The sequence below is a fragment of the Triticum aestivum genome, chromosome 3A (assembly GCF_018294505.1).
Source record: "Triticum aestivum cultivar Chinese Spring chromosome 3A, IWGSC CS RefSeq v2.1, whole genome shotgun sequence".
Taxonomy (NCBI): domain Eukaryota; kingdom Viridiplantae; phylum Streptophyta; class Magnoliopsida; order Poales; family Poaceae; genus Triticum; species Triticum aestivum.
The window spans coordinates 445382131-445399049 of record NC_057800.1 but is presented as its reverse complement, the minus strand read 5'-3'; the positions used below and the strand labels follow the sequence as shown (position 1 = coordinate 445399049).

The window sequence follows — 16919 nt, the reverse complement described above, 5'->3', positions numbered from 1 at the left end:
ATTTTCTTTCAATGGCGACTGATGTCCTCAGAGAACACATGAGATCCAATAACATATCAGGTTTAAACTTCTCAGTTGGGCTGTCACCAACAGCATGCAGAGACTCCAATGGTACAACGGGTTGAGGCTCTGGCCACAGAGACGACGGAGGCCGGCACAGGAGGCTCAGGATGGCGGGGGGCAAGCGACGGCAACGGCCCAAGGCGCTGCAATGGAGGACGCGCGAGTCGACCGACGCTTCGGAGACGACGAGCACACGGGAGACAACCAGCGTCTCGAGCGAGGGCCCCGGCTTGAGGTGGATTTCTGTAAAAACAGGCTCAAATCACGCACCGTGGCCGCTGCGTCAGCGGAGAAGGCGACCGGCGGCTTGAGGAGCAGAGGTATGGCCGGCCTGTGGCGCAGCCGTTGATTATCGCAAGGAAGGCGGCAGGGTCGGCGCGAGGTGAGGCGGGCGCGAGGTCAAGGTGACGAAGGCCGGGACGGCTCGGCAATGAAGAAGATGATAACTTGAGGCGGAGCAGCAAGGCGGCAAAGTGACCCGGAACAGGGGCGACTCGAAGTAGGAGAGGCGAGGCCAGCTCGGCGGCGAGGCAGGCCGGCGCGACGACTCACCACAGAGCTAAGTCGGCCGGCGGCTTGACCACGGCGGAGTTGACGCACGGCGAGGCGACTTAATGGCGCCAGCCCGCGGCATCCGCGTCTCAAGACCGCAGAGGCCAGGTTGCGGCGGCGACGGCGGGTCACAAAGCAGCTCGCAGGAGGAACCCGAGCATGTGGACCATCCGTGTCCGGTCCGGGTCATGTACATCTGAGTTGAATCCGGCTTGGCGCAGCAACATTGATACGTACATGACTTGTCCCATTGATTTACTTTTGCTTGAAAAGACGTTTTCTAATCCATCACTTTTGGAAAACGTGCTCCATCGCGCACATGCACGGCTTGTTTGTAGTTTCCTTCAGGAGCGCTTCGGTACTTCATCATAAAAAACTTTCGGACTCGTTGGATCGCCAGGGCTCTTGTAGCAACCGCAAAAAACGCAACCCTAAATTTCCCTTTATCTTAACTCTTATATGTCATTTCGACTACTGGCCGCGGAGATAATGTATATCCTTCCACGCCGGCTCCTTTTCATCCGGCACATCATGAGCTTCTCGATTCCTAAGAAAAGATCCTTTCAAGAACTCAACATCACCGTGCGTAGGCCTCATGGTGGGCACCAACTGTCGTGGAATTGTCACGACAGATGTCCTAGTTGAAAGGACTTAGTCGTGAGGCCAACGCATCTATGTGATAGCTTGAGAGGGGTTGAACGGGATGAGAGACGTGAGGTTTTACCCAGGTTCGGCCCCTCACGGTGGAGGTAAAAGCCTACATCCTGCTTCATTGATATTGATGATGATGATCATGATTACAAGGGTGCCCTATCTCGAGAGCTATAGACTTGTCTGTCTAAACCTAACTTGTGAAACTTCTCCCTCTTGGGTTGCCCCGCCCCTCCTTATATATGTTGAAGGGGCGGCTTACATGACTAGTCCTATTAGGATTAGGATTACTCTATTACAAGTGGAGTCCTAGTCTTGCTTCCTTTGTAGGAGAATATTCCTTATGCCTTTCCTCTTAAGCCGGCCCACCATAATCCGAGCCGGCATACTGGGACTTGGGCCTTGTCGTCTGTCTAACCCGCCCGCCGGGTTACTAATGACCTGCCAAGATCGTGCGGGTTATCCATGAATCGCCAAGCTCCGGGCGGGTCGCCAGTGAGTCGCCAAGATCCATCCAGGTCATACATCCAGCCGGGTTACACCGCGGGGTATATCCCCGACAAGTAGGCCAAACCAAACTGGTAATTCGAAGAGACTTGCAAAGATAACCAATCATACATAAAATAATACGGAGAAGATTCAAATATTGTTCATGGATAGACTTGATCATAAACCCACAATTCATCGGATCTCGACAAACACACCGCAAAATAAGATTACATCAAATAGATTTCCAAGAGAATCGAGGAGAACTTGTATTGAGACCCAAAGAGAGAGAAGAAGCCATCTAGCTAATAACTATGGACCCGAAGGTCTGAGGTAAACTACTCACACATCATCGGAGGGGCCGTGGAGTTGATGTAGAGGCCCTCCGTGATCAATGCCCCCTCCGACGGAGCTCCGGAAAAGGCCCCAAGATGGGATCTCTTGGGTACAGAAGGTTGCGGCGGTGTAAATAGGGTTTCATGATGCTCCCGATGTTTTCGGGGTATGTGAATATATATAGGAGGAAGAAGTATGTCGGTTGAGCCACGAGGGGGGAGGGCGCGCCCAGGGGGGTAGGCACGCCCCTGCCTCATGGCCGCCTCTTTCGTTTCTTGACGTCCACTCCAAGTCCTCTGGATCACGTTTGTTCCAAAAATCATGCCCCCGAAGGTTTCATTCCGTTTGGACTCTGTTTGATATCCCTTTTCTGCGAAACACTGAAATAGGCAAAAAACATCAATTTGGGTTGGGCCTCCGGTTAATAGGTTAGTCCCAAAAATAATATAAAAGTGTAAAATAAAGCCCATTAACATCCAAAATAGATAATATAATTGCATGGAACAATCAAAAATTATAGATACGTTGGAGACGTATTAGCATCTCCAAGCTTAATTTTTGCTCGTCCATGAGTAGGTAAATGATAAAAACAGAATTTTTTATGTGGAATGCTTTCTAGAATATTCTTCAATGAATTTTTCTCTATTGTGGCATGAATGATCAGATCCGAAAGATTCAAGATAAAAGTTTATTGTTGGCATAAAAATAGTAATACTCCAAGTATGCTATTCAAGCAATTATGTCTTATCAAAATACCATAGCCAAAGAAAACTTATCCCAACAAAGTCATATAGTTTGGCCATGCTTCATTTTCGTCACACAAAATGCTCTCATCATGCACAACCCCAATGACAAGCCAAGCAATTGTTTCATACTTAGCCTTTTCAAACTCTTTCAATTTTTACGCAATATATGAGCACGAGCCATGGACATAGCACTATGGGTGGAATAGAATATGATGATTGAGGTTGTGTGAGGAGACAAAAAGGGAGAAAGTCTCACATTGACGCGGCTAACCAATGGGCTATGGAGATGCCCACCGATTGATGTCAATGCAAGGAGTAGGGATTGTCATGCAAGGGATGCACTAGAGCTATAAATATATGAAAGCTCATGAAAGAAACTAAGTGGGTGTGCATCCAACTCGCTTGCTCACGAAGACCTAGGGCATTTGAGGAAGCCCATCATTGGAATATACAAGCCAAGTACTATAATGAAAAATTCCCACTAGTATATGAAAGTGACAAAATAAGAGACTCTCTATCATGAAGATCATGGTGCTACTTTGAAGCACAAGTGTGGAAAAAGGATAGTAACATTGTCCCTTCTCTTTTTTTCTCTCATTCTCTCTTTTTTGGGGGCCTTTTTTCTTTTGGCCTCTTTTTTTCGTCCGGAGTCTCACCCCGACTTGTGGGGGAATCATAGTCTCCATCATCCTTTCCTCATATGGGACAATGCTCTTAATAAATGTCATCACACTTTTATTTTCTTACAACTCAAGAATTACAACTCAATACTTAGAACAAAATATGACTCTATGTGAATGCCTCCGGCCGTGTACCGGGATTGCGATGAATCAAGAGTGACATGTATGAAAAATTAAGCATAGTGGCCTTGCCACAAATACGATGTCAACTACATGATCATGCAAAGCAATATGACAATGATGATGCGTGTCATAATAAATGGAACGGTGGAAAGTTGCATGGCAATATATCTCGGAATGGCTATGGAAATGCCATAATAGGTAGGTATGAGGCTGTTTTGAGGAAGATATAAGGAGGATTATGTGTGATAGAGCGTATCATATCACGGGATTTGGATGCACCGGCGAAGTTTGCACCAACTCGCAAGGTGAAAAAGGGCAATGCACAGTATCGAAGAGGCTAGCAATGATGGAAGGGTGTGACTGCGTATAATCCATGGGCTCAACATTAGTCATAAAGAACTCACATACTTATTGCAAAAATCTACAAGTCATCAAAACCAAGCACTACGCACATGCTCCTAGGGGGATAGATTGGTAGGAAAAGACCATCGCTCGTCCCCGACCGCCACTCATAAGAAAAGCAATCAAAGAAGACCCCATGCTTCAAATTTGTCACATAATGTTTACCATACGTGCAAGCTACGAGACTTGCCAACTTCAACACAAGTATTCGTCAATTTCACAATTACTCAACTAGCACACCTCTAATATTACCACCTTTATATCTCAAAACCATCTATCAAGCATCCAACTTCTCTTAGCATTTAAAATTTATAACCAAAGTGAATTACCATGCTGTTCTAAAGGACTCTCAAAATGATATAAGTGAAGCATGAGAGATCAATTATTTCTATAAAATAGAACCACCGCCGTGCTCTAAAAGATATAAGCGAAGCACTAGAGCAAAAATTATCCAACTCAAAAGATATAAGTGAAGAACATAGAGTATTCTAATAAATTCCAATTCATGTGTGTCTCTCCCAAAAGATGTGTACAGCAAGGATGATTGTGGTAAACTAAAAAGCAAAGACTCAAATCATACAAGACGCTCCAAGCAAAACACATATCATGTGGCGAATAAAAATATAGCTCCAAGTAAAATTATCGATGAACGAAGACGAAAGAGGGGATGCCCTCCGGGGCATCCCCAATCTTAGGCTTTTGGTTGTCCTTGGATTTTACCTTGGGGTGCCTTGGGCATCCCCAAGATTAGGCTCTTGCCACTTCTTGTTCCATAATCCATCAAATCGTTACCCAAAACTTGAAAACTTCACAACATAAAACTTAAAAGAAAATCTTCGTGAGCTCCGTTAGTAAAAGAAAACAAACCACCACTTCAAGGTAATGTAATGAACTCATTCTTTATTTTTTTTGTGTCAAACCTACTGTATTCCAACTTTTCTATGGTTCATAAACTCTATTACTAGCCATAGATTCATCAAAATAAGCAAACAACACACGAAAAATAGAATCTGTCAAAAATAGAACAGTCTGTAGTAATCTGTAGGTTTCGAATACTTGTTGAACACCAAAAATTCTAAAATAAATTTTTGGAAGTTAGAAATTTATCTATTAATCATCTGCAAAAAGAATTAACTAAATAGCACTCTCGAGCAAAAAATGGCAGCAATACTCGTGAGCGCTAAAGTTTCTATTTTTTACAGCAAGATCAAAAAGACTTTCCCCAAGTCTTCCGAATGGTTCTACTTGGCACAAACACTAATTAAACACAAAAAAAACACAACCAAAGCACAGTCTAAGTAAATTATTTATTACTAAACAGTAACAAAAAGCAAGGAATAAAAATGACATTGGGTTGCCTCCCAACAAGCGTTATCGTTTAACGCCCCTAGCTAGGCATAAAAGCAAGGATAGATTTAGGTATTACCATCTTTGGTAGGCAATCCATAAGTGGCTCTCATAATAGATTCATATGATAATTTAATTTTCTTTCTAGGGAAGTGTTCCATGCCTTTCCTTAACGTAAATTGGAATTTAATATTCCCTTCCTTCATATCAATAATTGCACCAATCGTTCTAAGGAAAGGTCTACCAAGAATAATAGGACATGAAGGATTGCAATCTATATCAAGAACAATGAAATCTACAGGCACATAACTCCTATTTGCAACAATAAGAACATCATTAATTATTCCCATAGGTTTCTTAGTGGTGGAATCCGCAAGGTGCAAGTTTAAAGAACAATCATTAAATTCACGGAAACCTAGCAAATCACACAAAGTTTTTGGGATCATGGAAACACTAGCACCCAAATCACACAAAGCATAGAATTCATGATCTTTAATTTTAAATTTAATTGTAGGTTCCCACTCATCATAAAGTTTTCTAGTGATAGAAACTTCCAACTCAAGTTTTTCTTTGTAAGATTGCATTAAAGCATCAACGATATGTTTAGTAAAAGCTTTATTTTGACTATAAGCATGAGGAGAATTTAGCACAGATTGCAACAACGAAATACAATCTATCAAAGAGAAATTATCATAATTAAATTCCTTGAAATCCAAGATAGTGGGTTCGTTGCTATCTAAAGTTTTAACCTCTTCGATCCTACTTTTAACAATTTTTGCATCAAGATCTAAAAACTCAGAATTTTTGGGACGCCTACTAACTAAAGTTGACTCATCTCTAGTCCCATCATTATCAAGATTCATATTGCAAAATAAGGATTTAATAGGGGACACATCAATCACTTTTAGATCTTCATCCTTATTATCATAAAAACTTTCCGATTTAGCGGCCATCTTATTAACTAAGGTGGCCTGCTTATCCAAAATTTCAGCAATTATTTTTTCAAAATGAGCAATCTGAGATTTCAAACCATAAAATTCCTTAGACATGTCATCAAGCTCTTTATTCATGTACTCCATAAAGCCTTTTTGTTCCTTGAGCTCGTTTCTAAAGAAATTATTATGCTCAAATTGTAAAGTCATAAAGCTTCTGACATTGCTTTCAATCTCTTCTAACCTTTTAAGGTGAAGATCACCAAATCTAGGTAGGGCCATAAGGGCCACAAGCAACAAGACACAAGCGAAAAAGAGGCGAACGAAAAGAGGGAGCGAAAGGAAAAGAGGGTGAATAAAACGGCAAGGGTGAAGTGGGGGAGAGGAAAACGAGAGGCAAATGGAAAATAATGTAATGCGAAGGATAAGAGTTGTGATGGGTACTTGTTATGTCTTGACTTGGCGTAGATCTCCCCGGCAACGGCGCCAGAAATCCTTCTTGCTACCTCTTGAGCATGCGTTGGTTTTCCCTTGAAGAGGAAAGGGTGATGCAGCAAAGCAGCATAAGTATTTCCCTCAGTTTTTGAGAACCAAGGTATCAATCCAGAAGGAGACCACGCGTGAGTCACCTCATACCTACACAAACAAATAAGAACCTCGCAACCAACGCGATAAAGGGGTTGTCAATCCCTTCACGGCCACTTGCAAGAGGGAGATCTGATAGAAATAATAATAATAAGATAAATATTTTTGATATTTTTATGATATAGATTGAAAGTAAAGATTGAAAAATAAAATAGATTGGAAACTTGTATGATGGAAAGTAGACCTGGGGGCCATAGGTTTCACTAGTGGCTTCTCTCAAGATAGCATAAGTATTACGGTGGGTGAACAAACTACTGTCGAGCAATTGATAGAATTGAGCATAGTTATGAGCATATCTAGGTATGATCATGTATAGAGGCATCACGTTCGTGACATGTAGACCGACTCCTGCCTACATCTACTACTATTACTCCACACATCGACTGCTATCCAGCATGCATCTAGAGTATTAAGTTCATAAGAACGGAGTAATGCCTTAAGCAAGATGGCATGATGTAGAGGGATAAACTCATGCAATATGATATAAACCCCATCTTTTATCCTCGATGGCAACAATACAATACGTGTCGTTTCCCTTTCTGTCACTGGGATCGAGCACCACAAGATTGAACCCAAAGCTAAGCAATTCTCCCATTGCAAGAAAGATCAATCTAGTAAGCCAAACCAAACTAATAATTTGAAGAGACTTGCAAAGATAACCAATCATACATAAAAGAATTCAGAGAAGATTCAAATATTATTCATAGATAGACTTGATCATAAACCCACAATTCATCGGATAATATAATAGCATGGAACAATAAAAAATTATAGATACGTTGGAGACGTATCAGGCTGCTTCGGCGGTGGGCGGCGGCTGCTGAAGGAAATATGCCCTAGAGGCAATAATAAAGTTGTTATTTTATATTTCCTTATATCATGATAAATTTTTATTATTCATGCTAGAATTGTATTAACCGGAAACGTGATACATGTGTGGATACATAGACAAAACACCAAGTCCCTAGTAAGCCTCTACTAAACTAGCTCGTTAATCAAAGATGGTTAAGTTTCCTAACCATAGACATGTGTTCTCATTTGATAAACAGGATCACATCATTAGTAGAATGATGTGATGGACAAGACCCATCCGTTAGCTTAGCATGTTGATCATTCAGTTTTATTCGTATTCCTTTCTTCATGTCAAATACATATTCCTTCGACTATGAGATTATGCAACTCCTGGATACCATAGGAATACCTTGTGTGCTATCAAACATCACAACGTAACTGGGTGATTATAAAGATGCTCTACAGGTATCTTCAAAGGTGTTTGTTGGGTTGGCATAGATCGAGATTAGGATTTTTCACTCCGAGTATCGAAGAGGTATCTCTGGGCCCTCTCGGTAATACACATCATAAGAAGCCTTGCAAACAAAGTGACTAATAAGTTAGTTGCGGGATGATGTATTACGGAACGAGTAAAGAGACTTGCGGGTAACAAGATTGAACTAGGTATGAAGATACCGACGATCGAATCTCGGGCAAGTAACATACGGATGACAAAGGGATAACGTATGTCGTCATTACGGTACGATCAATAAAGATATTTGTAGAATATGTGGGAGCCAATATGAGCATCCAGGTTCCGCTATTGGTTATTGACCGGAGAGGTGTCTCGGTCGTGTCTACCTAGTTCTCGAACCCGTAGGGTCCGCACGGTTAACATTCGATGACAATTTGTATTATATGAGTTATGTGAGTTTGTGACCGAATGTTGTTTGGAGTCCCGGATGAGATCACGGACATGACGAGGAGTCTCGAAATGGTCGAGAGGTAAAGATTCATATATAGGACGATAATATTCGGACACCGAAAGTGTTTCGGGGGTACCGGGTACGCATCGGGTCACTGGAAGAGGTTCCGGGCAACCCCTGGCAAACTATATATATGAAGGGGGGCACCGCTAGAACACACACCAACAATTGTTAGCCGTGTTCGGCGTCCCCCTTCACAGTTTATGCCTTCGGTCATATCTTTGTAGTGCTTAGGCGAAGCCCTGTGAGGATCACTTCACCATCACCGTCTCCACGCCGTCGTGATGACGGAACTCTCCCTCGACACTTTGCTAGATCAAGAGTTCGAGGGACGTCATCGAGATGAACGTGTGCAGAACTCAGAGGTGTCGTATGTTCGGTGCTTGATCAGTTGAAATGAGAAGAAGTTCGACTATATCAACCGTGTTGTTAAACGCTTCCGCTTTTGGTCTACAAGGGTACGTGGACACACTCTCCCCCTCTTGTTGCTATGCATCTCCTAGATAGATCTTGCGTGAGTGTAGGAATTTTTTTGAAATTGCATGCTACGTTCCCCAACAGTGGTATCAGAGCCAGGTCTATGGGTAGATGATATGCATGAGTAGAACACAAAGAGTTGTGGGCGGTGATAGTCATAATGCTTACCACCAACGTCTTATTTTGATTCGGCGGTATTGTTGGATGAAGCGGCCCGGACCAACCTTACATGACCACGTTCATGAGACCGGTTCCACCGACAGACATGCAACTTGTTTGCATAAAGGTGGCTGGCGGGTGTCTGTTTCTCCAACTTTAGTTGAATCGAATTTGACTATGGCCTGTCCTTATTGAAGCTTAAAACAGCAAACTTGACGAAACACCATTGTGGTTTTGATGCATAGGTAAGAAAGGTTCTTACTAGAAGCCCGTAGCAGCCACGTAAAACTTGCAACAATAAAGTAGAGGACGTCTAACTTGTTTTTGCAGGGCATGTTGGGATGTGATATGGTCAATACATGAGGTGATATACGTTGTTGTATGAGATGATCATGTTTTGTAAAAGTTATCGGCAACTGGCAGGAGCCTTATGGTTGTCGCTTTGTTGTATGAAATGCAATCGCCATGTAATTGCTTTACTTTATCACTATGCGTTAGCGATAGTTATAGAAGCAATAGTTGGCAAGACGACAACTACGCTACGATGTAGATCAAGGTGTCAAGCCGGTGACGATGGAAATCATGACGGTGCTTTGGAGATGGAGATCAAAGGCACAAGATGATGATGGCCATATCATGTCACATATTTTGATTGCATGTGATGTTTATCTTTTATGCATCTTAGTTTTCTTAGTACGACGGTAGCATTATAAGATGACCCCTCACTAAAATTTCAAGGTATAAGTGTTCTCCCTGAGTATGCACCGTTGCGACAGTTCATCGTGACGAGACACCACGTGATGATCGGGTGTGATAAGCTATGCATTCACATACAATGGGTGCAAGACAGTTTTGCACATGTGGAATACTCGTGTTAAACTTGACGAGCCTAGCATGTACAAACATCGCCTCGGAAGACCGGAGACCGAAAGATCGAACGTGAATCATATAGTAGATATGATAAATGTAGAGATCTTCACCATTGAAAACTACTCCATCTCACGTGATGATCGGACATGGTTTAGTTGATTTGGATCACGTAATCATTTAGATGACTCGAGGGATGTCAATCTAAGTAGAAGTTCTTAAGTAATTTGATTAATTGAACTTAATTTATCATGAACTTAGTCCTGATAGTATTTGCATATCTATGTTGTAGATCGATAGCTCGCGTTTAGCTCCCTATTTTATTTTTGATACGTTCCTAGAGAAAACTAAGTTGAAAGATGATAGTAGCAATGATGCGGATTGGGTCTATGATATGATGATTATCCTCATTGCTGCACAGAAGAATTATGTCTTTGATGCACCGCTAGGTGACAGACCTATTGCAGGAGCACATGCCAACGTTATGAATGTTTGAAAAGCTAGGTATGATGACTACTTGATAGTTTAGTGCACCATGCTTTACGGCTTAGAACCAGGACTTCAAAAACATTTTGAATGCCACAGAGCATATGAGATGTTCCAAGAGTTGAAATTGGTATTTCAGACTCATGCCCGTGTTAAGAGGTATAATACCTCTGATAAGTACTTTTCCTACAAGATGGAGGAGAATAGCTCAGCTAGTGAGCATGTGCTCAGAATGTCTGGGTACTACAATCTCTTGAATCAAGTGGGAGTTAATCTTCCAGATAAGATAGTGATTGACAGAGTTCTCTAGTTACTAGAACTTCGTGATGAACTATAATATGGAAGGGATAACGAAAAATGAATCTCGAGCTCTTCGCTATGCTCAAAGCTGTGGAGGTAGAAATCAAGAAAGAGCATCAAGTGTTGATGGTTAACAAGACCACTAGTTTCAAGGGAAAGAAGGGGAACTTCAAGAAGAATGGCAAGCAAGTTGTCACTCCCGGGAAGAAGCCCAAGTCTGGACCCAAGCCTAAAACTAAGTGTTTCTACAGCAAAGGGACTGGTCACTGGAAGCAGAACTGCCCCATAAACTTGGCGGATAAGAAGGATGGCAAAGTGAACAAAGGTATATTTGATATACATGTTATTGATGTGTACTTTACTAGTGTTCATAGTAGCCCCGGGGTATTTGATACCGGTTCAGTTGCTAAGATTTGTAACTCAAAACAGGATTTGCAAAATGAACAGATACTAGTTAAGGGTGAGGTGACGATGTGTGTTGGAAGTGATTCCAAGGTTGATAAGATCACCATCGCACACTCCCCTACCTTCGGGATTAGTGTTGGACCTAATTAAATGTTATTTGGTGTTTGCGTTGAGCATGAATATGGTTGGATCATGTTTATTGTGATACAGTTATTCATTTAAGTCAGAGAATAATTGTTGTTCTGTTTACATGAATAAAATCTTCTATGTTCATACATCCAATGTAAATGGTTTATTGAATCTCGATTATGGTGATACATATATTCATAATATTGATGCCAAAAGATGCAAAGTTGATAATGATAGTGCGACATATTTGTGGCACTGCCGTTTAGGTCATATTGGTGTAAAGTGCATGAACAAACTCCATGCAGACGGACTTTTGGAATCAATTGATTATGAATCATTTGATACTTGCGAACCATGCCTCATGGTCAAGATGACTAAAACTCCGTTCTCTGGAAGAACGGAGCGAGCTAATGACTTATTGGAAATAATACACACCGATGTATGCAGTCCAATAAGTGTTGAGGCTCGCAGCGGGCACTACAAAAAAATACACATCCGTGACATTTTGGGCCGAACGAATTTTTTTCTGTCATGCTTATGACACTTCTTTGACGATAATTGTGACAAAACCCGACATCATCATAGATGTGGTGGGCACCTACTTCTATGGAAAAAATCATGACATAAAATGGGATTTTCGTCCAGGGCGGGCTGGAGACGCAGCTGCATGACATTCTTTGGGCCGCCCATGACAGAAAAAACCATGGTAGAAGCGAGGGTGAGGAAAATATCGGGGAGTTCCTAGTTACGGTGGGCGGTCAGTGGCCGAGCGATGCATGTTTCTCTCATACACGTACGTGCATGGGTGCAAGGCGTTGGCTCTAACTGAACCCGAGCGAGGCGTTCGCCTAATTGAACCCAAGCGATTGCACTGCAAGCTACGCGTTACTGAACCCGAGTGATCGATCGATGGCTGTTAACTAAACCCGATCGAGCGGTTCCTTCGCTACCGCTGCTAACTGAAGCCGATCGATGCTGCATCTCATTGAACAGTGAGCGTTGTTGGGGGGTGGATGAACAGTTCCCAGTGGGGGGTTGGATGGACAGGACCCCGTGGTAGTAGAGGCCGTTGCCACTGGATGAACAGGACCCCGATCGAGCCGGTTGGGGGTGGATGAACAGGACCCCGCGGAGGGCTGGATGAACAGGACCCCGTGGAGGGCTGGATGAACAGTAGCCTGTGGAGGGGTGGTTCAACAGGACCCCGTGGAGAGGGCTGGTTGAACAGTAGCCGGTGGAGGAGCGATGGAGGCTGGATGAACAGGAGCTCGTGGATGAACAGTCACATGTGGAGGCCGGAGAAGGTCGACGGTGGATGAACAGTAGCCCGTGGAGGCTCGAGGAGGTCGACGGTGGAGATGAACAGTATCCTGTGGAGTCCCGTTTTGCAGTACGCCACACCCCTCCCGATGAACAGGACCCTCATTTCGACCGTAGCGCCCCAACACAAGTCTGTTTCCTCCATTTTGCGGTACGCCACACCCCTCCCGATCAACAGGTCCCCATTTTGACCGTAGGAGGTGCAAGAGAAGTCTGTTTCCTCCGTTTTGCGGTACACCAGACCCCTCCTGATGAACATGATCCCGTTTCGACCGTGGTCGGTCGAACACAAGGTCGTTTCCTTCGTTCTGCGGTACGCCAGGCCATGTTTCGATCGGATGTTCCGTCCAAGCTGGTTGGCTCCTGATGAACACGATGTATTCCATTGCCTCCCAATGAATATGATGCATTCCGTTGCCTCCCAATGAACACGATGACGAGGCAGTTTCTCCGTTCCGATCTAGCCATGTACACGAGCCCTTGCCATACGTATGCGCGAGTAGGCGTTCGAGACCCCGCATGTATGTACGTATGTGGCCGTATTTTACTTTCTTGCACCCTGGCCGTTGTACGTACGTGTACACGATATTAACGGTACTGCGTGACATGCTACGTGTGCACCTCTACTACGACACGTGCCCTTCCTTACATGGCCACGGTTCATCGCTGCAGCCTGCAGACAGACTGATCGACCAGTATGTACGTACATGTTCGCGACTAAACAGACAACGCTACGTACGCTTCGACCGAGTGAGTCCCGACTGTCAGGCACTTCCTTGCGTGCGAAGATGTAGCTGGTGGGTCCCAGCAGTCAAGGGGGGAACGTTTTTTCTATGAAATACGATGGCCCGTCCGGTGGATCCCTGCTGTCAGGTGGAGGAATAATTATTTTCCGCATAATAAGGAGGCACTTCCTTGCTGTGGCCATGGACCCAACCGTCAGCCTCTCCACGTACAGTACTCTTCCGATGGAAGTCGTTCCTTGACCACGTTGACCACGCCGCACCAAGAGCACTAGGGCGGTGAACGACGGTGAGGCCTAGAAAGGGGACGATGCGGAGCCGGGGAAGACACGGCAGTGGAAGCCCACGAAGAGAGGAGTATGAGGGTTCGCTGGTTCGGCTGCGGTGCCAAGCTGCCATCACCGTAGAATAACAGGGGTTGTGGGTGACTGGATGGCCTGGTTAGCGGTGGGAGTAGTAGGGGGCGGCAAGGCCTCTGCGGCATCACAGCTGGCCATGGGAGGCAGGAGCATGCGGCACGACCAGCGCTGGTTTGGGCGGCTGGAGCAAGAAGACCATAGATTGAAGATGCACTATGGCCATTGGATGGACATCATACGGTCACTGGAGCTAGAATCGTTCATATTGACTAAGATGACAAAGCCCTCTGTCCCTGTCAACTTAGTAGGCCCACAAGTCAGCCTCCCACTATGGTGGGTCCCATCTAGTAGGGGGTATTCATTTTTTTGTGCGTAATAAGGAGGCACTTCCTTGCGTGCGAAGATATAGCTGGTGGGTCCGACCTGTCAGCGGGGGGAACACTTTTTTCGCAAAATACAGTGGCCCTTCCGGTGGGTCCCAGCTGTCAGGTGGAGGAATCATTATTTTGCGCGTAATAAGGAGGCATTACCTTGCGTGCGGCCATGGACCCAGATGTCAGCCTCTCCAAGAACAGTCCACTTCCGATGGATGTCGTTCGTTGACCGCATTGACCACGTTGCGCCGAGAGCACCAGGGCGGTGGACGACGGCAAGGCCTTGGAAGGAAACGACACAGAGCCAAGGAAGACTCGGCAGTTGTTTCCCACGCGGAGGGGAGTACGAGGGTTTAATGGTTCGTCTGCCATCGCTGGAGAATAACATGTGGGTGAGTAGAGGGATGACTAGGCCAGCGTTGGAGTATGGTGGGGCGGTGAGACCTGCGCGGCAGCATAGCCGGCCGCGGGAGGAGGGAGCAGGCAGTCCTGCCGGCGCTTGTTTGAGCGGTTGGAGCAGGAAGAGCGGAGATTGAAGAAGCACGACGGCCATTGGATGGACATCCGACAGCCACTGCTCTCGTGTGTTGACTAAGTTGACACAGTGTTGTGTGTGCGTCAACCTTTTTTTAGGAAAGAATACGCGTCAACCTATAGTAGGCGCACAAGTCAGCCTCAAATCCATGGAAAACAACATATAGCCCATCTGCCATTGTTTCTAATAATTTACAGCCCATTTTCTATTTCTTAAGAATTTTTTTGGAGCCCGTCTTCTTTTTGTTAGCATTACACCCCATATTGTGGCCACGGTTAAAAATTATACAAAATTTTGCATATTCGATGCGGTCGACTGTTTCCCAAAATATCGAGTCACACTCAAACTATTTTGAAAATAATTTATGTAAATATAAAATCCAAATAATTGTCCATGCATAAAAATCAATGGAATTTAAAATCTTATAATGAAAAAAATGGAAACTAATTCCTGGTTTGATGTGTTTTAAAAATATACAGCCCATTTCTGGGCAAACTGAATGAAACTCTCCTTGTCTTGAAAGATTTGCAGCCCAGCAGGGCTGATAAAGAAAGTGGGCCTCATTTGGGTATTTCTTTACAAATATAGAACTGGGCTAGCCATTTTCAGCAAGAATAAAACACGACTGGGCTCATGATGTGGTAAACATAAATAAAACCCTGGCTAGACGGGCCACAGCCCCGTTGTTACCCTGATCACTAAAACTAGTATAATAACAACTGCTTGTTCCTCAAAAAAGTAAATAACAACTGCGCAACCTGCTGGATCCCTGGTGTCAGCCGCTCATTGTGTAATTCTCTCGTTTATTGACTACGTTGACAATGGCGTGAGACCCAGATGTCCAACCATTAGGAGGAACCATTTTTTGGGCTTGTAATAACGAGGCACTTACTTGTGTACTTCCATGATGCTGGTGGGTCCCTACTATCATCCTCTCAACGTACAGTCATCTCCTTGTTCCTCTCAGTTGTTGACGATGTTGACAACGCAAGAGGGCGGCGCACAGTGCACGGCGAGCGAACCAAGGCGGAGGACAATGGCGAGGCCTCAGACGGAACAAACAGGAGCCGTGGAAGATGTGCCGGTCCAGTCGCAGGCGGAGGGGAGTACAAGGGTTGACTGGTTCGGGTGTGGGTGCATGTTGGGACTGACGTCGCCGGAGAATAACAGGACATGTGGGGGAATAGAGGGAGGGACTGGCCAGCGTTGGAGGGTACGGTAAGGCGGTGGAGGCGCAGCCAGCCATGGGAGGTCGGAGCAGGCGGAGCCGACGGGGTGGTTTGGTTTGGGCGGCTGGAGGAAGAAGACAAGAGATAGAAGATACACGACAGATTTTGGATGTCAATCCAACGGCTGGTAGGCAAAATCATTTGTTGACTAGCTAGTAAGTCGACACCACCATGGATAGGTTATTTCCTCGTGGTTCCCAAATGTCAGAATCCAAAATTTTCACGGTCATGCAGCCTTTACTATCAAAATTTACAATCCATTTGGTGTGCTAGTACGAAATAAGTTTGTGGGTGCTGGTGGGGGCTAATCACTTGGCTTCTGTAATGCATAGTGAGCTCAAGCATTCGGCGGGAGTGATGTTATTTCCCTTGGTTGGGATTTGTTACAATATTTCACTCTAAATTAAATGAATGGCAAGCCATTTGCCTTGTTTCAAAGAAAATATGACAGTCACAGCCGAGTTGAAAAGGGCAAGAACATCTAACTCCAGCTTACAAACTGTACAAAAGCACGAGGGTTAATTGTTCATCAGGTTTAGACAAAACCCAGGTTAAAAAGGGCAACAACATCTAACTGCGGCACTGTTTTCGGCAGTCACGGTCAAATGGATTGGTTAGGTCCATAGAATGAACATCCTGGGTCGTAAAATTTATTGGATCAAGACCACAATATGTTGTAAATTAAAACCGACATGTTCACAAGCTCTTTTGCCCACCTGAAACTCCTTTTTTGCTCTTCGACATACCCATTCGTCAAAACCATGCTGCTGACAAACTTAAGCTTGATGGACAATAGTAACCTCGCATTCAGCAGGA

At 44.4% G+C, this 16919-nt stretch overlaps 1 protein-coding gene across 1 annotated transcript in view; it reads left to right on the top strand.

Moving 5' to 3' along the window:
- The first annotated feature begins 211 nt into the window (after positions 1–211).
- LOC123056927 (uncharacterized) overlaps positions 212–16919 on the top strand; it is an 88245-nt gene continuing 71537 nt past the window's right edge. The window contains exon 1 of the mRNA XM_044480143.1: positions 212–383. Within this exon, the coding sequence (XP_044336078.1) occupies positions 212–383 (172 nt within the window). The remainder of the gene's footprint in view (positions 384–16919) is intronic.